The following is a 23,565-nucleotide window of genomic DNA, read 5'->3' as shown; positions in this document are numbered from 1 at the left end:
CAAAGCAGTTTAGTGTAGGCAGAAAGAGAATCCAGGACAGAGCCGCAGTAGCAGCAAGGACTGAAACTCTGCTGAGAGAAGAAAGCAGGCACAGAGGTTTCCAAGGTGACTAAGAAAGTCGAGAGACTTCTGTAGAGCTTCGGAAATGTTGAAAGAGTAGCCAAGACATCAAGCAGGGATACAAGCTGCTGAACCCAGCCTGAAATTCCCCGATCCTGTTTTATACCAGGATATTCAAATTCTGAGGTAAACTGTGTCCCTCTCTATCGGCACTGCTGTTAAGAAGATTCTCTTCCAAGTTGCATGAGCAATGTCATGGAAACCAGATGTTCTGGGGGTACGATGGAAACTTGTTCTCAGACATATGCATAATCAAAGTCAGTCATTGAACTCTGTACAGATATTTTGAACTGCAAAACAGAACTTTGTTGAATTATAAAAATAAATGTATCAGTAGAACAACTTAATTTTATGGTGGATTTTGAAGTTTGTTACTTTGACTGTATTCTCTCTGAGTTAGAAATTACCTACAGCTTTGATTAGATGTTTGAGCAGAGTAAACATAGCATATCAAAGTAATTAAGGGTAAATAGCATGCATGTTGACTGACCCGAGTATTCGTATCTCTGAACTCTTCTGTTAACATTACCATAACCCACTGTTACTCCATAAAGCTTTTTTCAGACTAGCTGAAAACAATGTCTCAACTATATTGTTGAAAAACATGGTTTTGCTACATTACACAGAATGTGAGATGAAGAATATCAGAAGAACTGATACAGTAAATGGGGGCTTTTTGTGTCCAGGAATAACTATTTAGATACTGATTATTCTAAAAATACAATTAATAGTCTAAACAAGCTATTAATTTGGAGGAGGGGAGAGTGTGACTGGGGGGGAGAATAAAAACAGATGCTGAAATGGGTGGTTTAATAAAGAGAGAATTATTTAATATTTTTTCTTCTTTGTTTTTTTTTAGCCAATGTGTGATAACCATGATGACGGTGAAACTGCTGCAATCATTTTATGTAACGTCTGTGGGAATTTGTGTACAGATTGTGACCGATTCCTTCATCTCCATCGGCGAACAAAAAGTCATCAGCGACAGGTATACCTGTATACATGACATCATGTTGTATCCACTGCATACACTGTGTGCATTTCCCCAATTACTAGATAATTAAAAGGCAGTAGCAAGTATCAGATCTGAAAATGGTGTTTTATTTTGGAGATGGGATAGATACATTTCCATTTAATTCTTCTTAGTTATTTTTAGTTAAATTCTCTTGTCCTTTATCTCTTGAAGATTAGAAAGTCATGTAGGAGTCCCTAAGTCTAGCTCTTACACTACATCAGCTTTTTTCTCTCTTGTTTGAACATTTTTTAGGAGAATCTAGAAACTTCATAGACTTTCTTAAGTATACGTTGGTTCTTTATTCCTGTTAAATTATACATCCTTTATTACTTCTATCATATGAGGCAATTCTTGTCAACCCCTTCATTTTTAATGTATATACATTTTTTAATATCCAGGAAGGCCGCTTGACAGCAAATATTTCTATTGGTTCCCTTATGTCAGTCCTCTCTTATTTTTCAATATTCCTCCAGCTCTCACTGTTTTTTCACAGATAAATATGTTGTCAGATCCACAGGCTTGAAAATTTTCTGATTTCTTTTGGCTTTATTTTTAGGATTGAAATGTCTTTTCAACTTAGATGAGTTTTTAAAAATTGCTGTGTACTCTGCTAATTAGTGTTCTTTTGTGTAACCCTTTTATACTCTTGATCTCTAAACTTGAAACTACATTCTCCTTGGAGTATTTATTTTTCTCATTGAAATTAATGTTGAAGATGCCTTTACCTCTGAACCTGCTGAACATTTCCTCTTTCTTGATACTATTTCTCTTTTGTGGGTTTTTGTTGTTTGGGTTTTTTCTGTGGTCCTTTATCTTCCCCTTTCCCTCTGACTACTTACATTTGTGCAAACGCTAAAATAATAAACCTCATTAATAAAGTTAATTGAATTGAAATCATTCCTCTTCTCTCTCTCTTCTAGAGTGCATCTGCATTAGCTTTTTAGTTAGAATCAGGAATGGGCTTTTGAAGCAGATACGATCATCTCTCTTTAACATGGTTTGATTTGTGTTATAGAGCAGCCTTGGAATGCATGAACTGGATTCCTTTTAGGTGAAACTAAAAACAACAACAACACCACCAAAAAGATAGATGCGGGGATGCACTGCTAGTGGTCGTTCAGTGCAAGGGATCACTACTCCAGGGCACGTGTGATGTAAGCATCAGGTCACCGGCACTGAGTCTCGCCCTGCGGATCTCCGCGGTGCCTCACCATTTGCAGTGTAGACTCAGCCTGGAAGTCCCGTGTGGATCTGTTAGCTTCTATTTCTTAGCCAGAATCTTTTCAATCTTCTTTGAAATTTTCCTGTTTGGTCATCTAAAGAAGATGATTTTATATTTCTACCCTTCTGTCATGGCACAGCACAGTCTAGTCTCATTTATTTTTCTGAATTCTCCTATATAGCCTGTTCAGATTACAGTTGATAAAAAGTTCTTATCTCATAGAAGTCCTCACATCTCTCCTTTAATCTGTCCAAAATAGCTACTTACCAGATTTTCCTACTTACTTCTGAAAGCACGTTTAAACTTTTACTCTTTGTTCACTACCTTTACATCTCTCATGTTAAGCCTCTCAACTTAAATTTTAAATTGTCATGTTCCCTGTCTCCTGTTTTCTGTTAACTTCCTGTTCTTCATTCAACTTTTGTCATATATACATCTTTAATGCATTTTCTCTCCCTCCAAGAACAGACAGCCTGTAAGTTACTATGTCTTCCTTATGTGAATCCTTTGTGAAGCAAGTAGGGGTTTTTTCCTGATTCTAGTAAGAATTACAACAAAGCTCAAATTGAGTGTATACATCCATACCCAGGAAAATTCTAACTTCTATTGCTTTGCAGGTGAAATGAATGAAAACAGAACTGCCTTCAAGACTTAGGAAAGGAGCAAAAGAAGAGACTGTATAAAGTCCACTAAGGATCTTATGCAGTTTTTTGATTTTGCAAAAGTTTTCCTCACTGTAGCCAAAAGTATCCACTGTGTATTTATCTGAAAGTCAAAAATATTAATATTACACACTTATATAACTGGTATTATATAATACATATTATTAAGACCATAATTATCAATGTTGCTTTGATAAACTGCTGGCATGGTTATGTGAAGATATTTCTAATGCTATCTTGTGCTTTTAATATACTGTAGCCTACTGGATAAGTTGAATATTAGTTATGAATTCCAAGCTCCATATTTTTTAAATTAGAAAAAATTTTGTGCAGCTCTCTTCTTAGCATTGCTGCACTATTGCTTCCCAGACATGTTAGCTCAAGCATTAGTTTTATGTATTTTTACTTCTAAAAACACAAAGCCTTTATCCATTCTGCAATATGTACAGATTATGGAATGCATTAAAAAAAATTGCTTGCAGTAGAAATACTCTGCAGAATCTTTAAAATATCTGATGAAAATCCAAAGAGAAAGTGACAAAAATAACATAGAGATGCTATTTATTATCTGTTTGATTAACCTGACAGGTATTCAAAGAAGAAGAAGAAGCTATCAAAGTTGATCTCCACGAGGGTTGTGGTAGGACCAAACTTTTCTGGCTGATGGCATTAGCAGATTCTAAAACTATGAAGGCTATGGTGGAGTTTAGAGAACAGACAGGTAAAACACAACTATTACTACTTGCTCTTCATCCTGATTATTTTTACCTTTTACATGAGCATTTGTTCAAAAAAACTCACTGGGATTTTCACCTGCTTTAGGGCAATGCTTTTAACTGTTAATAAAAATAGTATGACTGTGTAAGAATTACTGGCTTTCTCTGATTGTTGTCCAGATGTCTGTTGTTAGACTGTCAGTCCCTTATGTTTCACTACAACAATTTTAATTTTTGTTCACTTTTGGGGACCTAGGCAAACCGACCACCAGCAGTTCTGAAGCATGTCGTTTCTGTGGCTGTAGGAGTGGAACGGAGTTATCAGCAGTGGGAAGCGTTTGTTCTGATACAGATTGCCAGGTGTGTATTCACAAATATCAGTCATCACGTGTCGTGGTTTAGCCTGGTTGGCAGCCAACCCCCGCAGGTGGTCACCCACCCTTCCCCTCCCCACCTGGGAATGGGGGAGGGAATTAGAGGGGTGAAGGGAGACTCACAGGCTGAGATTGGAACAGTTTAATAATGGCAATAAAACGAGAACAATGACAGTAATAGAAAAAATATAAACGGGCAATGCACAATGTAACTGCTCACCACCCACTGACCGATCCCCAGCCCGTTCCCGGCCAGCGACCCCGAAATACCAAGATCCCACAATCGCAATCCCGGAAGAGAGAGAGAGAGAGAGAGAGAGCCCCTTCCCACCCACCCCTCCTCTCTATAGCGAGCATGATGTTCCATGATATGGGATATTTCACTGGCCAGTTTGGGTCAGGTGCTCTGGCCGTGCTCCCTCCCTGCTCCCTGTGCCCTTGCGCACGGGCAGGACATGGGGAGCTGGAGAGTCCTTGAAGTCTCAGCAGCAGCTGAAAACATCAGTGTGTTATCAGTATTTTTCCCATACCAAACCCAAAGCTAAATCCAAAACACAGCACTCATCTAGTTCCCAAAAAGGAATATTAACTCTATTTCAGCCCAAACAGGACATCGTGAATTATATAAATAGAAGGGACTGCAGGATCAAATTGATGCCTTATTTTGAGTAGACCTTGTTCATCTCTGTGGTCCATTTTGAATCAGACCTCTCATATGAAAAGGTTTGAATATTGAATATTATACTGGAATTCAAAGACTTCTGAAATTGTAAATGTTTAGTTTAATTACAGGCTACAAACACCAATAGTCAACCAAAATACTGGGTAGCTTCATTGTTATCTTTAAAAGTATCTCAGGTTTTCACAATAGCATTCCAATTTTAAAGTAAAATATACGCTGTCAACGTAAAGTCTAGTGTACTGGAAAGCTTAATAAAAGTAATTTGCATAGCAGCCTGTTTATCATGTAAGAGTAAAACATTTAAGACTTGGCCAGGTTTGTCAACTGTATCCATGTGTCCTGAGTGTTTCTGTGCCCTACATTGCAGGTACAATTGGCAGAGGGCCAAATCCTAACCAGCTTCTTATGCCACCCTCTTTGTTTCTGTTTATGTGTGGCAAATTTGTCTTTTTTTTTTTTTTTTTCCTCTCAGCCTATTGAATATATTATATTATTGTTAGTTAATTCGGTTCAATTCATTATTAGCTTCTGGGCAACTTTTTTACTTACTAAGGATAGGAATTAGAGGTGGTTAAAATACCATTTCCATATAAACTGTGCTTTATGCTGGTCAATGATCAGCTCCTAATGTGCTCTGAAGAGTGGTTACTTGATACCTTTCCTGAAGCACCTAAATCTGCAGGTAACTCAAAGGCTGTTAATACAGGACAAGCAACATTTATCTAGGAGGCAGTTAATATATAAAATACACGTGGAGGACTAAAGAATATTTCTCTTAAAAGTTAAAATTTCAAAATTATGGCTTCGTTGTACCATTGCTATTCAGGAGTGACGTAAGTAAACGCAGATATCAGTTACCTGCTGCAGCAGTAGGCAACATGCATCATGATTCTTTCCTCTTAATTTATTGCACAAACCAGCAGTCCTTCAAAAAGCAGCATTAACGTTCAGCGGAGGGGGAGAAAAAGATTAATTATTTACTTTTAATAGGAGTATGCTAAAATTGCCTGCAGCAAGACACACCCCTGTGGTCATCCGTGTGGAGGCGTTAAGAACGAAGAGCACTGTTTGCCGTGCTTGCATGGCTGCGATAAGAACGCAACGACTCTTAAACAAGATGCTGATGACATGTGCATGATCTGCTTTACCGAAGCACTTTCAGCAGCACCAGCTATCCAGGTTCATCTTTTTTTTTCTTCCCCTCCTTTTAAGGGATTCGTATTACGGTTGTAATGTTAAGTGTGGAAGAATTTCAAATATAAAGTCCTTCAAATGACACTCTTAAAAATCTCAGACATCTGAACAATATGTAAGTTACTTAAAAAGCTTTCTCTTTGTCTGGCATTACTGCTATTTCAAGAAAGCAGACTGTATCCATTCGGTTTGCTCTGTCTACTTTATTAAAATATGTGGTATTTCATAAATGAGGAAAACAACCAAGGTAATTAATGGATATAATTCATATGTATTTCATATCTCCACTGGTGGTTTTGAGTGGAAAGGTTATGATTTTAATGACCGTTTTATATTCTTTCTCTTTGTTGAGAAGAAAATAGAGGTCTTCTAGTGTTTTAAATAAATCAATTTTGGAACTGATACATGTTGCCAATTAAAAGCAAATAGCTACTTCTATTTTAGTGTTTAATGTAACTTCAGTGTTCACTTACATGTATTCTTCTCTAAAGCTGGACTGCAGCCACGTTTTCCATTTGCAATGCTGTCAGCGAGTACTAGAAAACAGATGGCTTGGGCCAAGGATAACTTTTGGGTTTATGTCCTGTCCTATTTGCAAGGTAAATGAGCTATGTGTTTACTGCCTAGGCCAAACAAGTTACCTACTACTGTCTTTGTTTTGCCTTTCCTTTTATTTTAAATAGTAGATTGCTTGTTGCAATATAAATTACTTACACATCATTTGCTTCCTTAATTTCTCATGTCACTGAAAAAAGGGTATCATTGATGCATCTTTTTACCTTCTCCTAGTGTTCCCTGAAGTAAGGGTCCTCTTAAAAAGAAAGCATAATACAGAAATGATCTTAATGCTGTTTTATTCTTAGCACCATCAGCTTGTAAATTCCCAATACTTGGGGACAGCAGGGAGGGTAAGGAAGTATTATTTGGCTTCTCTATTTTACTGACCCCTTTTAAAGTTGCTTTGCTTTTCAATGTGAGGACAGAGCAGAAGAATATATGCACTTAGTTCAGCTTAAATTACTAAATATTCCTCTCGTACTCTACAAAATCATAATTGCTGTAAGCAAAAGCATATGATAGCTGCTGGGAAGGAGAGTACCTCAGCACTCTAGAAATATTAAATTTAGGAATGGTCAGCCATTCTGCATGCTACGTTTCTTCCCTTGTGCTGTATTTTGGTAGATTACAGCAATAGCTTGTGATCGTTAAATGATAAAGACCTGGCATAGAGGACTGTCAGTCATTATTCTTAATTGCTGACCAGTAAGTCAAAAAGGACCAAAATTAGAGAAAACATACAATCAGAATATTCCTGTGCTTTGGTGAATATTTCATGTACCCTTTATCCATCCCTCTGTGGTTGTTACAGGCTGTTGTAAGGGCTGATGATTTCATTTAACAAAAGGCTATATAAAAAGCATTCCTGCTTACTATTTTTGCAGCAAATAAAGTATATATTATAGCAGCCATTTTTTGAAATGTCCATTGCCTGAGATCTTAGGTTTTTATGACATCCGTTACACTGTTTGTGTTTGACCATAATACAAATTGTCACAGCTGTTATAATAAAGATGCAAGATATTTTAATCATTTTATTTTATTTCAGAACAAAATCAATCATACAGTATTAAAGGATTTGCTTGATCCAATCAAAGAACTCTATGAAGATGTAAGGAGAAAAGCGCTGATGAGATTGGAGTATGAAGGGTTGCACAAGAGTGAGGCCATCACAACCCCAGGTGTTAGATTCTATAATGACCCAGCCGGCTATGCTATGAACAGATACGCTTATTATGTTTGCTACAAGTGCAAAAAGGTATGACTATTGGTACTTTCTCAAATTAAATGCATGTTATAGCTTCAAAAATAATTTCTTCAAGAATGGAACATATATTTAATATATTTTCTATGGAGAAGGAAAGCAGGAAAAGAAATTGTTGTTAACTTGTAATTTTAAAAAAAAAAAAAGTGTTGAGCAAATTAGATGGATAGAGTGTCTTATCTTGTAAAGCTCAAAAGTATATACAGAGCAGTTCAGAAACCAAAAGCATATTGAGGTGATAGCCTTCTTAGGAGAATGTACAGGTGATACCATGCTAGAGCACTGACCATCCCTCTGTCCCACTTCCAACTCATACTTTACATGACCATTAAAACAGAATAAACATAGGTTTAATTTTAACTCTTTGATATGGAGAGTTCCTCACTAAGATTCCACCTAAATATTACTTTTACCCAAGCTGGAGTTCATTGCAGCAGCAGTAAACTGACTTTGGGGCAGAAGCATTGGAAGAATGAAAAAGGAGTAGAAAGAGGAAGCGTGGTCTAGCCTGATGGACTCTGGGTCCTATATGTACAGTTTTCTTCAGAGACTATGAAATTTATCCAGAAGACAAAAATTGTATACTAATAGCCCCCGGTTCTCCCACCAGCAGAGAGGAGACAAACATTCCTTACCCATGGCTAGAGACTGTGGTTAGAGAAATTCTGGATAATCGCTGGACCCCTTCCCATTGTTTTGTTCATCTGAAGCTGATCTTGGTGCCCATCTTGATCGCCTCTTCTTCCTTTTTCCCTTAGGAATGAATGGAATAATGCAATTTCATGGTAAAATTTTCAAGGGAAACCCCAGTAATTTTTTTGTTAAATGGAAGTGCACAATTTGGAAATAGAAGGATAAAGGATTAACTTCCATATGCTAGAGAAGAGCAGCATTGAATCCCTCTAAGCTCATTACTACACAGTTACTCACTTCACTTTTGTTCGTGCCTCGCACCGTTAATCAGTTTTCACTCGTCGACCTTTAGCAGCCTGCCTACTGCCTTTTTTAGCTCCCTTACAAAAATTATTTCTTTTTTCATCTTACTTTTCCCAGTTTTTAGTCCTGTCCCTGTTTTTTATTACACTTTTTCCTGTATTTTAATACTCAGTATTGCAGTGGTTTTCTTACTGCCCTCTTCTTCCTGCCCTTGTATCTCGTTATTCCCTTTTGTATTACCTAATTCTCTGACATAAATTCCATAGGACTCTCCCTTTTTTACTCCAAGATTTTGGGGGAAGGTGAGCTGCTTAAATTTTTCCTTCCTCATAGTTGCCTTGAGACCACTTTCCCTATCCTTTTTTCAATCACTGCAAAAAGGCAAAAATTGCGGAGAGCAAAAATTTTGTGCATTGTCTAATTAGTTTATAATATGGTAAAAAGGAAGCAAGGAAGTTACTTGTTGCCTCATCTCACTACTCCATGTGAAAACACTTTAGCATAAGAGGAAATTCATCAGAGTTGGCAGTCTTACTTAGTGTGGTCTTGTGCCTGGTGTGTCCTGGCAGAATAAGATGAGAAAGTAGAATGAATTTGTAGAAAATAGGAAAATTCTAATTATAAGGGTTCCCACATGAGCATCAAACCCGATACTCCTTTTGGCTAGTAAAAAGCCCTCCTGATAGATTCTTTCTCTGCTGCCTGCAGCCTCGGTCCTGTCTGCCTTACAGACCGTTCATAGCTCACCCAAATTGTTTCACAAGCCTTATGGCCACTTGCATAGGCCAGAGAATGCTGCACAATTTTTGGTCTTGTTTATCTTGAGGTTGAGAGGCATTGTCTTACTACCTCAAAAACATGTATCTGGAGTCGGAGTCAAGAGATATCAGAATAGTGGATACTACAGTAATGATCTTACTCATCATCTTCCCCTTACAGATTTAATTTGTTAAAATAATAGTTGTCTCTGGTTTAATGTCCAATCATTACTCTACAAAATTTAGGCATATTTTGGTGGTGAAGCTCGTTGTGATGCTGAGGCTGGACAAGGAGATGACTATGATCCAAGAGAGCTTATTTGTGGTGCATGTTCTGATGTTTCAAGGGCTCAGGTAAGTAAAGAAGTTTTATTTCATTCTGAAGCTCTGAGTACCTGAGCTGTACAATAATTCACAGCAATTTGTAATTTTATGTATTGTATAATATTAATATATACTACAGAATGTAGAAAAGCGTTGTTCAGATTGTTTCAGCATGGCTACTTCAGTTATTGGTGTTTGTTTTCTTTTGTTTAGATGTGCCCCAAACACGGTACAGATTTCTTAGAATACAAATGCCGCTACTGCTGTTCAGTTGCTGTTTTTTTCTGTTTTGGGACAACGCATTTTTGCAATGCTTGCCATGATGATTTCCAAAGAATGACAAGCATCCCTAAAGAAGAACTCCCACACTGTCCTGCAGGTAGTATTTTTATAAAGCATTTCTGAATTCTGGAATTAGTAATTAGTTCTAAATGATATTCTTATATTTTCTTGCTGATGTTTTTTAGTAAAACCACGGGGTCAGTCATACAAAGTTTAAATTCAGTACCTTGAATAATATCAGAATGGGTTTGTTCTATGCATGGTTTTGATTTTTTGCTTTTCTGGCAATAATACAGGCAATGTCATCACACCAATCCTTTAAACATTAGCTACTTTGATACAGAAAGACATTCCAATATGCTTACACCAATTCAGACTCCAGAATCAACATGATGTGTTACAATTACATTTAAAAAATTAACATGCCACTATTAAATGATTTATCTGTCCTTAAGTACCTATCACGTGCTAACTGTTGCCAATGCCTGAGTTTCTAACTTCAAGTGCCATTGATTGGTTCTCCATAAATCACATTATTTATCTTGCTGCCTAAAACAAGTGAGATCTTTTTGATTAAGATACTTACATGAAAGAAGTAAGAAAAAAGGGTAATTTCTGATACAGCCTTAGTATTAATTTTTTACTGCAGTGTAACTCTTGTTCATATTTATCAATTTGCTTTTTAAATTGTGCTAATTTCTTCCATAATATTAATGAGATAAAACTTATTTTGTGATTCTCCCTGTAAGCTTTTTGCCTTTTTTACTTTGAATTAGATTTATTTTAAATTACACGGCAGTTTGATTATTACCTTTTTTTTCCCCCCCATAAATACCAATTCAACATTTGACATAACTGTTTTAAGTTATGTCAGATGAGGTAACAGTTCTTGATCATGTTTTGTCAGATCAAATTCAATGGCATTTTTTTCTCTTGGCCTATTCAGCTTCCAAACTTCTTGCTTGAATTTGACCATGTGAAAGCACCTTTCTGTCTGCTGTTTCTTAAACCTTCATTTTTGATGCCTTTTAAGTTTATATTATAGAGTCTATTACATTCACTTAGTTTGTGTCTTGAGGAAGTGTAATATAGGTTTATTTACGCTGAGTCTGAAGGCATTAATTGTTTCTTTTCTTTTCCCTTCACCTTTAAATTCACTGTAGGTCCCAAAGGTAAACAACTTGAAGGAACAGAATGTCCACTTCATGTTGTCCATCCACCCACTGGTGAAGAGTTTGCTCTGGGTTGTGGGGTTTGCAGAAATGCTCACACTTTTTAGACTAGCATTTTTTTTTAACCAGAGCAAAACAGGTGCCCTCATCCCTCCAGTGTCCTGAAAATAAAGTCCAGATGGGGTGAGGACGGGACCATTTCATAACCCAGGTAAAAGGAACAATTTACAGTGCAAGAAGGATGCCAAATACCATGTACATAATTCTTGCTGTGAGATATTGACATTTTTTGAACCGAGACATCAAAACTTGTGAGGTGTTTGCATGTGGCCATTACAGTCATCGGCTAGGAAACATTGGACGTTTACAAATAAATAATTGCTATTAAAGGATCTGTGTGTCTGTGGACTATGAATGATGCTGGCTTTCAGGAGAAAGAAAAAATAAAAATTGATTATTGTATACTGACTTTTTGTAATCTTGTACAATTGTAACGCATCACAAGTGGGGATGGGAAAGAGGAATATTCTGGTTTATTTCCTAGACTGTTATAAAAAAAAAAAAAATTGTGTTAGGAAGGCATAAATGTAACAAGTATCACGCTGTATATAAAGGTATCAATGTTTGTCCTGTATAAGAATTATTAAATTACAACAGCCGTTTCATTTAAACTTCTGGGTTATGTTTGAGCCTGAAATTTTAATGAAGTGCAATACTGAGTGTGCCTCATATCTTGCAGCTGTAAACATAATGGAATGTACATGTCAATAAAGCCACTGTACATTTTTATACAGTGAAAGTCTAATGAATGTGTAAGCCTCCATTTTCAGAAATGTTTTTTAAAATGGGAGGGGGTGTGTGAAATAATCTTACAGTTATTTGAGCAGGTTCTTTTAAAAAGTAGGAAAGTTTTTTGAGTAAACTGGTGGTTCTGGAAGTACTTAAGACAAAGAGCACTGCTCAAATCTTTTAAAGAAAAGCTGGATATATGTGCTAGCATTCATATGAAGTATTGTATTTTCATTTCAATTTCCAACAATGTTTTAAAACACAAAAGAAGACTCCGTTTTAAATTATTTTTATCAGTTATTAAGACTCTTCAGTAAAATATCACCCCCTCTTTTAGGACAAATAGCCTTTTGCCATGAATCCCAAAATGTTAATTTCTTGAGTCCCAAGTCCTCTGCTTCTCTATAGTGAAAAACAAACTATAACTTCAAGTAAAGACATGAACAACTTCTCTCACCATTAAAGATATTGGTCGATGGCATCCCGATGGGTTAGAGGGCCTTGATCGGACTGGAACCATGGGATCCATCTCACCTCACTTCAGGTATCTGTAAGGTATACGTCTGTCTGCACTTTACAGTAGCTGGGGAAAAACACACACCTCTGAAGTACAATTTTATCTTACTCAAGGTAGCAATGCGGGGGGTGGGAGAGGTTGCAGGCACAGAGACAAAGGTTGTCAAATGTAGGCCTTGCACTAGACTTGCAAAGAAATATGCCACTTCATTTTTTTGAACAACTAACAGTCATCTAAACAACTGAACTTGTAAAGTGAGGAATTTTAACCAGTTGGTATCTATTTGGAATGATGTACATCGGGAGATATAGGCTGCTAGCTCAGTTCTTGGAATATATTTGAAATAAATACAGTATATGAAGTAGAGAAAGCAATTAGAAGGTGGCTTTACTAGATTTGATTTTGACCGAAAGGCCGTTTATATGAAAACAACCATGAAGTTACAACATTCATGATTTCTGAAAGGCAAGGAGAGAGAAAACAGGATAAAGAAGTTATATTCAGTAAAATGACAGAAGTCTTAAGTAAGATCCTCTAGGGATCAAGTGTAAAGAAAAAAAAATTATTTAGAGGAGTTGACTTTTTTTTTTTTTGGAACAACCAACTATGCTAAGATCACAGCTAGCAGCTCCCCTAGTGCAAACAAAGGATTGTACTTTGTACTTGTACTAAGCAGTCAGCTTGGCCAAGTCAGGAATTATATATTTAAAACGAGAAAAAAAAAAAAAAAAAAAAAAAAAAAAGGAAGCAAAAGCAAATTACTACAGATAAAAAGCAGGGGGGAAAGATACAAGATAAAACTTAATTTGCAATGGACATAAAGAATAACAAGTAGGCAAGAGAAAGATTGGTCCTGTACCTGCAGCAATGAAGCACTTAATTGCACAAAAAAATCCCAAACTATTTAAAATCATATTAAACCCTCTATTTGAATGTTAGGAGGATACCAATGTGGTGGTTTTATTCAGCATCTGGAAGAGTCAAAATTCTTTCAACATTGTACTTCTCTTACAGAAACAGAGAGCATGACTCACCTGTCCAAGCTGTGTCCATACTGTAGATGTTTACCTCACACACAGTCATCTTCAGTGGGGAGGGGCAGGGATTTCTGGGATGTGGTTCATTTCGTCCCAATATAAAACACAAGGCACCTGAAGGGCTCAGAGGTAGACTATTACAATGTGCATTTTTAAAGGTAATTCATCACAACCTACTCTGCCGTCTGAAGCAGGAGCAATGTTTTGGACCCATGACACCACACCCTTCAGCACCAAGGCAGACTTTTTTTTTTTTGAGAGGATGTCAAGATACGAAGAGTGAAAGCTCAAAGTTTGAAGTGTTCTTCCATATTGGTGGCTCCATGTTCCCTGGTTAATGGGATTTTTTCATAAACTGATCATCATCCTTTCCTCTGGCATAGCACTCTGTACATTCTGGCAGGTGAAGGGTAGATGTGGGGCCTGAGGTTTGACAGTTCGTGTTTTAATGTTGCCAGATACTTTATTTGAAAATATAAGTTCCTTACTCAATACTTGACAATCCTATATCTAAAACCTGTGAGCCCCTACTGGACACACCCCGAGTCACTTCAGAATGGAAGATGTAGAGTAAAAGATGCAGAATGATGTTCTAAGGACTCTTCTCATCATACGAGAAACGTGCTGTAGGGTTTTCAGAACTTACATATCCATTAGTTGGGAGGTGCTGCTGTAAATTTGGATTATACCAGCGCTGTTAAATGAGTGGTTAGAGTACAGTAGGGTGTACACAGGACAGAAGGTGGAAGCAAGCCGAGCCCAGTGTATTTATCAAGGAGCTCCCTATCATACTATTCAGATACATCTTCAGAACCCAGCCCCCTCCTCACTCCCTGCTTCTCATCTACACTGAAAACCTCACGTCACTGCCACCCTGCTCTTCACTAGGACTCTGGGGTGCCAATTTCTCTTGTAATCCACCACAGACAAGCCCTTTTTTCTCCTGCCATTGCTTTCTGGCTACTGTTTCTCCATTTTAGGAGCCTCAGCGTGGAGGGGCAGCAGGAGGAGCAGCTCCCGAGTCGGGCTGGGCACAGCAGCTCCTCCCGGCTGACCGCAGGCAGCAGAACCTGGAGCTGCCCAACCCTGTGCACATTGTATGCTGACAACATAAGATGCTACAAAAAGGGAGATTTTTTTTTTTTTTTCTTGTACAAGTACACAGAGAAGAACCTTATTTTATGTGCTCATAATGCAGGTGTCAACCGGTACATAAAAGGCATTTATACCAGGGATTTCAGAACTTCTGTGTTGTAATCCCAGGTCATAGATTAGAGATCTGGAACAGAAATTTAATTCAGAGGGCATTTTGTTTAGAAAAGGCATATTTCTAATTGTAAACTGACTTGATGAGGAATCATTAAAAGAAAATACAAGAAGAAAACTTTTGGCCAAAAAGGATATTAAAGAAAGACCAATTAACTACAGTGGAGGACTAATGCACATAATTTGAAGTGGTTTATACCTTTATGTATAGGTTCTTGACATAAATCCCTGGGGGACTTAAATTCTAGAAGAATGAGTTACAGTGAGCAGACCTCTGAGGAGTCTGAGCCTTTTAAGAAAATTTCTGAGTGTAGCACCATAGTTACAAATTAATTCTATTTTTGAATTTTCCAGCCTTCTCTTTTATTTTAGATTAAGATGAGTATTCATTTAGGAAATTGAGATTACAGTGGGGAAAGGACACGATGCTGCTATGCTGCTATGTTCAGTTTATTAAGTGGACTGAGTGAGCCATAGGCAGTTGTGGTTTGAGCCCAGAGAGCAACTGAGCACCACACAGCTTTTCACTCACCCCTTCCAGCCTCAGGAATGGGAAGAGAAAATGAAGCAGAAATGGCTCAAAGAATCCATCAAAGGACAGGGAGGGGTGGCTCACCCATTATGGCCCCCGGCCAAAAGACAAACTGTTAGGAGGAGAAAACAAAACATCGCTTTAACTCAAACACTAACAAAGACAACACTTAACAGACAAGGTGGGACAGTGCAAAGCACCACCACATCCAAAAACACCTCCTCCCACCCCTCCCTCCTTCCCAGACTCAGCTCCGCTCCCCATCTCTCTCCCTCCTCCCCCAGCAGCGCGGGGGGCAGGGGATGGGGGTCACAGCCAGCTCGCCGCTCCTTCCTTCTGGGGACAGGGGATGAACACCGCACACCCCTCCCCTGCTCCACGGGGCTCCCCTCTCACTGCAGACAGTCCTCCACGAACCTGCTCCAGCGTGAGGCCTCCCCACGGGCCGCAGCCGTTCCCGAGCTGCTCCGGCGTGGGTCCCCCCCGCGTGTTTCAGTCCTCCCAGCGCCGAACCACAACAGCGGGGGCCGCTTCTCCCCTCAGAGTCCCGGCTTCTTTTAAGTGCAGTCGCCTGTCCTGGAGCGGCTTCCTCCTGAGCCTTCAGGCTGGCCTCTAATTCACCGTGGACCTCCGCGGGTGGCAGGGGGGCGGCCCTGCCATCCCACCGCAGGATACAGGGGTCTCTGCTCCGGCGCAGCTCCCCCACGTCCTTCTCCTTCCTTCTGCTGACCTGGGTGTTCACCCTTCTCACAACTCCTCCCCGTAAATCCAGACCCCTCTCAGGTTCCCCATCTTAAATAAGTTATCACAGAGGCACAGCCACCGTCACTGATCGGCTCGGCCCTGGCCAGGGGTGGGTCTGACTTGGAGCTGGGGGAGCTTCCAGAAGCTTCTCACAGGGGGGACTGCTGTATCCCCCTCCCCTGCTACTGAAAAAATGACGCCACAGAAACCCAGCACAGCAGTGTCAAGGAAATGTTTCTCCCGCACACAGCTGACCATCCCCGATCACTGCTCCAGGGGGATGGCAGGGCCAAGCGCGAGCATCAGGCCCTTGGGTAGAGCTCAGCTCCCAGGCGTCACAGCCGCGCCTCAGACACTCCACTCCTACGCTGTCAGACATTCACGTCACCACATCCCCCCGGCCCCACACACCGATCGCCAGATGCCAGCGCAGGCCGCTAATCAGATCAGGCCACAATAAGGCTGCTCGATGCCTTTCCAGCAGTCTCATGTGCTTTTCGGTCAGCTGTTGATCCACGGCCCACGCCATGGAAATACGCAGTTCTTGTTTGCAGCGCCTTGTTTGCCACAGCTCACCACACTGGGCTCATTCATACCGAACTCGGCTCCTGGCCAAGGTGAGGCCACAGTACTCCCACTCGGATCATATACTGAGGGGCCGCGGACGAACGACACGCTGAGACGGGTTCAGTGTGGAAGATAGAGCATCAATCCACGTGTGTCCCTTTATTGGTCCAGGGTACATATATTTATACAGACAGTGATAATTATTATGCCTACTAGTCACTAGCTGATTGGCTTAAGCTCTAAAGGTCGTATTCGCACGGTCCACCTACTTGCAGTTAGCTTACAGCACAAGCTTCTCATAACACTAAGTTTCTCATGCTACTATTTCTGATTCCTCTTGACTTGTTTTCAATACACAACAGTACCGTAACACAATGTTTCTCAGACCACCGTTACCATAACACTAGGTTTCTCAGACCACTATTCCTAATTCCCCTTAACCTGTTTTCGACACACCACGGTACACAGGGCTGAAGCATCCTTGACATTCCTCCTGTATCAGCAGCTGCAGGCAAACCCTAGTGGGGCCCAGCATCAGCAGCTAGAGCAGGCTCTGATCATACAATTGCTCGGTGGGCTCAGGACCCTTGCCTCTGAGCCATTCTCCAACAATTCCCCCTTTTTCTTTTTGTATGAGCAGAGCCTGCGCTAACGTTCGTTCAAAGATTTTCTTAATACATGACAAGGCACAACTTAGGCATGCAGGCTTACAATCTATTGGCTAAAGGCACAGGACCCTTGTCTCTGAGCCATTCTCCAACAATATACATCATTAGTTTTCAAATAGCTTATACTTTTACGGGTGTATCCACCCACTGAGCACAAATGAACAGTAAAAGTTAGTAAGACACAGACAATGAACCAGTCAACATCAGGGCCTGGTAATCTTGGTCCTTATGAAACAGTTGTCATTAATCACATCACACTAAGTTAGTTCATCGTTTCACCTAAACAGAGGCTAGCCATGGAGCTTCAGGACCACCCAGTCATTTGGGATATAACTCAAACTTGGTTTTTGCCACAGCCCCCCCCTTAACCCACGCCAGACACTGCAGGTGACTGAGGGTGCAGCAGTCGCCCCGCAGATGCCCGTGTCCCTCAGCCCAAGGCACACCAGAAGGGCTCTCGCTGCTGGGCTCCGGTGGTGATGAACTTGCGCTACCCAGCGCTCCGGGCAGCGGGCTCTTCACCAGCTGTGCCTACACAGATGCAGCCAAATGCAGAACAACAAACTGATTGCAATCAATAGCGCAGCAAACTGGTGCAACGGGGCATCACGAGTCACTGATAACGCCCAAAGATGTTCCCTCGCCAGCTAGCCATTGAGTTTTCTCTGTGTCCTGGGTTTGAGCGAGTGGGTTGTTTTGGTAGCAGGGGAGGGGGCTATAGGGGCAGCCCCCTGTGAGAAGCTTCTCAAAACTCCCCCGGCTCAAAGTCGGACCCACCTCTGCACCAAGGCCAATCCAACCAGCTGTGCATCTGTGATAACGTATTTAAGAAGGGACATAGTGAGGAGGAGTCAGACTTGTGGCAGCTGTGTGAACACCAAGGCCAGTAGAGGAACAGAGGAAGAAAGGAGGGGGGAGGTGTGCCAGAGCAGAGACCCCCCTGTATCCTGTGGTGATTTGGCAGGGCGACCCCCCTGCCACCCATGAAGATCTACGGTGGAGCAGACACTGATTTATGGCCTGTGAGGGGCTTCGCACAGATAACTAAGGTGACTGTGCTTAAGCCCCCGCTGTTGTAGTTCAGCGCTGGGAGGATTGCAGCATGCGGGGGTGTCCCACGCCGGAGCAGCTTGGGAAGGGCTGCAGCCGTGGGAGAGAATCCAGTCAGAGAAAGTTGGTGTCCCATGCTGGAGCACTGAGAAGCACTGACTGGCCACTGAGGGTCAGTCCGGATTGTGCCCTTTAGCAGAACTACTCCCTTTTTGCATGCTAAATGCAGCTACATGCTTGTAGCTTGTAGCTTGGCTTCTAGTGCTGTAGCTATTTGCATGAGTGAGCACCACTCCTTGGTATGGGAGGAGCTTTCTACTTGGGGATGGCCCAGGTGTCTTCACCATCCTTAGCCCATGTTAGATCTCGGCTAATATTTCCACCTCCCCTTCTGTTCATTCAGCAGTATGAGACAGCATGATGTGGCTTTGTGTATATCCTCCCCTGCACAGTTTATCCTTTCTGCTCGGTCATCTGCCCTGGAAAGGGTTCCCACTCCACAGAGCCACATTCCTAGGTCTCTCCTGTGCTGAGCACTCTATCTGAGCAGCCATGAGAAGAGGGAAGGATGGCGTTAAACACACTGGGACACGCAGGGAGTGCATGCTCCACTGTGGCCACGTGTGCAGCACTGTCACATCACTTAGAGCTGCACCACTTCAGAAGGGTTAGAGATTCAGACAGTTCGGTATGAGGGGCAGAGTATGGTCCACTAGCAGTAATTTGCTGTCCTAATGCTGAGTCCTGAGACAGAAACTTGACTGGTGAACCTGAACAACCCTTTAAAAGCACTTGCGTGGAGACAGGTCGTATCAGTGGACTCTGTCAAGGAGCAGCAACAGCAACAGGGATGATTGCAAGGACAAGATAAATGCAACTTACCCCCCCCCCCCCAGGTTTTGCTGCAATACACATATGTAAGATGATACAGTGCCTCTGCATCCACCTCTGTCCCCATTTTCCCCAATACGAACAGGATTTGAGCAACAACATCCCAGTTCAAGATATTGTTACTCATAAGACTACTGTCTCTACTTCTATGCCTTTGGGTTTTCCCACACTCCCAGTATGGTATTGTACGGCCTGCATCCATAAATCTTTATTTCCCTCCTGATGGAGTCTGGGCACAAATACATACCTCCCACCATCCAAATCCTACATTCTGGCAAGCCCCAAGTGCCTTACTGCTGATTAAATTTGACGTTTCCCATGAATAGGTATCTACTGGCAGGACATTGGATCTGTTCTTGCAGCACACGCCTACATTCAGGGAATTAATGAATAATATTTGGGGTTTGCCCCCAGTGCTGGAATACAAGAGTCAGAAACAAGGTCCTGAACCCATATTTGAAAACCAGCACAAGAGTGTCCGGGCAGGAGCCATCTGACATCTTCCTGCAGTGCCTTGGTACCAAGGCCAATCCTAATACAAATGCCAGCTCCCTCTTAGCAATAAACCTGTTCAGGATTTTAACTTTAGCACTGCTAGCTTGCTAATCATGTTAACTCCCCACTCACTGGCAGAGACAGCTGAAGTCATTTGCAGGGACACCTACAGAACACAGAGAGAATTCCTGTAAATCAAAAAGCTCCTCTACCAGGAGGTTGGCAGGTCAGGCTATCAGTGAGATGGCGCTACCTCTTTCCAGCAGTACTGTGCCCCTGGCAGCTGATCATCCATGGTTCACACCATGGAATCGTTCAGTTCTTGTCTGTGCTGTTATTTGAACAGCTCAGCATGTCCAGCCCATTTGTACAGAACTCCTGGCCAAAGCCTGGCCATGTTACTCCTGTATCAGAGATGCTCCAGCAAACGGCAATTTTTACTGTGTTATCTTACAGAATATAGCAGAGTGATATGATAGTTTTTACAAGTGAAGAAATCATTTGAGTCATTTATCGGGGAAGAATCACTATAGAGTCTAGAGACAGAAATAATGCTTAGACAGTGAGTTTTGAGGAACCTTTTAAAGCAACTATCCCCAGTTTTACTGAAGAATAAGCAACAATATCAAGTAACCAGCCTGTTGCAGGCAACATTCTACCCTCTCTTGCTCGTCCTTAGTTTTATCTTTTTATTTTTCTGTGGCCATGAAACCTTAAGTTGAGGCCCTCTGTTTTAAGGATCATTTTACCTGTGGTTACTTATTGAAAAACAGTCGAGTTTCAGCTCCTGTTCTATAAGGTCTTGTTTGTGATAGATAATATACACTTATTTTATCAGTCCTTAATACTGTATTCTAACAGTGAAGAACTTCCCCACCCCTCCTAGAAAATCTTCCAATATAGACATATTAAGAGAATAAAAAAAGGAAGTTTCCCTAATGGTATCTGTCACTGGAAAATAATCACTTAATTTAGCATTGTTAAAGAACAAGCTCTGGTTTCCTCTGTATTTCTTTTTCAGCACAGTCTGCTGAGGAATAAGATTGTCACAGACAGCCTAAAACTGGTTCTTCAGCCACTGACTCATCACAGTAATGTCCCTGTATTTTTCACAGCTTGTATTTTCATTAAATTGGAGTGGGCTACTTGTGCCCTGCAAGCCTCATGTAGTTTCATCATAGCTGGATCTCATCTGTTTTATTGTTACTTAACTCTCTTCCAACTGCTGCTATTATTTTCCCCTCTGCATTTTTTTCCTAGCCAGATGCAAGCCAGGCTTATCAGGGTGGAGCACAGCTGCGTGACTGCTTCAGAGCTACTTGAATATAGCCAAAAAAACAGCACTGGTGAGACTTTCAGTGCTAAAAGCTGTGGCATTTACAACCAAGACCTCATGGTTGCAGTGCTGCTGCAGGCTTCACCAGGCAGGTAGTCTGCCAGCTGAAAGAGGAAGAGGTATACCTGTACAACCTCAGCCTGATGTGGTGAGATCTCCCATTAGAAGCTCAGCCACTCCTGGCTGTCATTCTCTTGGCTTTTACGGAAGGGTGTCTGTGGGCTGCACCTCATCTTCACATGATCATAGTGAGGGCTGCTTCAAGTCTCTGCCATAAGTGAGTGACTCTCCAACCAGAAAGACTGAAACTTCAGAGAGCTTCTCCTTCTCTTTTGGAAAAATAAAAAATTACAAGGCAGCTTCCTCAGCAGTCTCATTCCTACAGACCCCTGGACTTTTTCTGGTACTATTAAAAGCATACACAAAAAAAAAAAAAAAAATAATTTCACCTTGGTAATTTAAAATACTCCTCTCTCAAAAACGCACCTGCTGTTAGTTAAGTGGTAAGTAAGGCAGAGGAACCACCTAATGAAAACATACCTGTTAAAGATTTTCAACTCACTAACTAAAACTTCAAGGTGCTCTTGCCACAGCTGGCAACAACAAAGCTCTTTTGCAGACCAGCCCAGACCTCTGAATGTTGTCTTTGGACCTTTGCTACTTGGACCTTTCTTAACCTGCTGCCAACTACCTAACTGCCAGCTACCTCAAAGTCTAAGAGCTCTACAGTGTGGCTTTGCCTACCAGCCAAGCCCCAGCCAGCCATGGGGGCCTCACCAGGTGCCCGTAGGCTTTCTTTTATTCAATTCTGGTAAATTCCCCAGTTCTCACGTTTTGCCAGGGGACACCACAGACAATGTTGGCAGTGCTCTGCACCATGTCCAGGGCCTGATTTGGCTCCATGTGGGGAGCTGCAGCTGCCTTTCTTGCTGATGTTGGCTGCTATGCCCCACCTAGTGTGATGCAGAGAGCTCCTTCTGCACTTGCCCTCTTCTCCTACACTTAGCGTACCTAAAACACGCACAAGCAGTTACAACAAAGCAAATAAGGGGCACAGGCATTGAATCAACCTTTCATTACTCCAAATGTCAGGCAGCAAAATAAAACTTCAAGGCACTGTAATAAGTCTCCACCAGTAAGTCAATACATCTAAACTCAGATAATGCATTAGGAGTTTTAAAATAACATTACCTCAAAATAATAAAATTGCAGCCCTGTTACATCTTCTGAGACTTCTGCACAGACCCTGAAAAGATTTTTTGTGCCACAAGATGTTCACCTTTTTTATGCAGACACCAGTATTTCATCAGAGCACTAATATTGGTGAAAAGATATTTCTACTGACCTCACATGACACAGATCAGTCGCATCACATCGTCAGCATAATGCTGCCTGAAAACATTAAAGGAGGCAACCAGAAGCAGCATCAGTTGCTCATTCTGCATTCGTTGATAAGTAATAGATCCTTCTCCCCAGGTCTGGGTGACCCCCTGGCAGTCAGAGTCCACCTTCCTCTCCCACATCTCCAGGACCCTGCAAGTCATATCCCTGCAAATATAACTTGTCATTAGCAGAACCTGTAACTGGGGGCTGTTATCTTCCCACCTCTAGAGAGCCAGCCATTACCAACAGAACATGGGGCCGAAAAGAGAATTCCTAAACAGTGAGAGTGGCAGACACTGAACATTTCCAGGTGGGGACAGCAAAACAATTACTTCAGTTTTCTTAACATAATTGGCTGCAGCCATAAACACATCTCATTATCTACCAAGGTTTGTGTAGCTGTTCTGTGTAGCCCAACAAGTCACACAGCCATGCATTTGCTACCACATGCTATTACAAGCATGTCTAAGATGCTTGTTCATCTGCTCAAGGTGAGGTGATGACCCACCTCTTCTCTCCATTTTATCTCTTTTTATTGCATTTCCTGAAAAGCGGAAGGCTGGCTGTAGATTTATACAGACAAAATTATAAGGGCTCAGCTGTAGTAAACGTCTCAAGAGATTGTGAATTCCAGAAAAGAGATTACTGTCTCATAGAAATTCAAAATTAACATTTCTCACTGAAAAACATTGCTGTTTCTATGCAAATCATTTTTTACCTACCAATAATCTCAAGGACCTTAAGCTAGAACTGAAAGGTGGTGGGGTTTTTTTGTTTTGTTTTGGTTGGGGTTTTTTGTTAATATTTTTTAACAGACATTAAGTATGCAAGAAAACGCTGCTGAATAATTTTTTCTTATACAAAATGCTTCTCAAAGGACTCAGGGATGATGACATTTGATAGATCACTGAAACTGTCACCCTGTTTCAAAGCCTTTTCAAGATTGGGGCAAGCATTGGATCACATCTGGCTGTTTCCAAGAAACTTAATGATGGGAATTGGGATCATGAC

General features: G+C 41.0%; 1 protein-coding gene across 16 annotated transcripts in view; it reads left to right on the top strand.

The window, feature by feature from the left end:
* MYCBP2 (MYC binding protein 2) overlaps positions 1 to 12,084 on the top strand; it is a 199,575-nt gene extending 187,491 nt beyond the window's left edge. For all 16 annotated transcript variants that reach the window (XM_042806211.1, XM_042806215.1, XM_042806222.1 and 13 more), the window contains 9 exons: positions 980 to 1,108; positions 3,608 to 3,740; positions 3,992 to 4,095; positions 5,782 to 5,970; positions 6,477 to 6,584; positions 7,592 to 7,801; positions 9,748 to 9,855; positions 10,039 to 10,204; positions 11,271 to 12,084. In XM_042806211.1, coding sequence (XP_042662145.1) covers positions 980 to 1,108; positions 3,608 to 3,740; positions 3,992 to 4,095; positions 5,782 to 5,970; positions 6,477 to 6,584; positions 7,592 to 7,801; positions 9,748 to 9,855; positions 10,039 to 10,204; positions 11,271 to 11,386 — 1,263 coding nt within the window. In that variant the 3' untranslated portion in view covers positions 11,387 to 12,084. The remainder of the gene's footprint in view (positions 1 to 979; positions 1,109 to 3,607; positions 3,741 to 3,991; positions 4,096 to 5,781; positions 5,971 to 6,476; positions 6,585 to 7,591; positions 7,802 to 9,747; positions 9,856 to 10,038; positions 10,205 to 11,270) is intronic.
* Positions 12,085 to 23,565: the final 11,481 nt, after the last annotated feature.

This window comes from Tyto alba, unplaced genomic scaffold (assembly GCF_018691265.1).
Source record: "Tyto alba isolate M040663 unplaced genomic scaffold, T.alba_DEE_v4.0 Super-Scaffold_45, whole genome shotgun sequence".
Taxonomy (NCBI): Eukaryota; Metazoa; Chordata; class Aves; order Strigiformes; family Tytonidae; genus Tyto; species Tyto alba.
The sequence above is the reverse complement of the archived record's forward strand: the minus strand, read 5'-3'. Positions and strand labels throughout refer to the sequence as shown.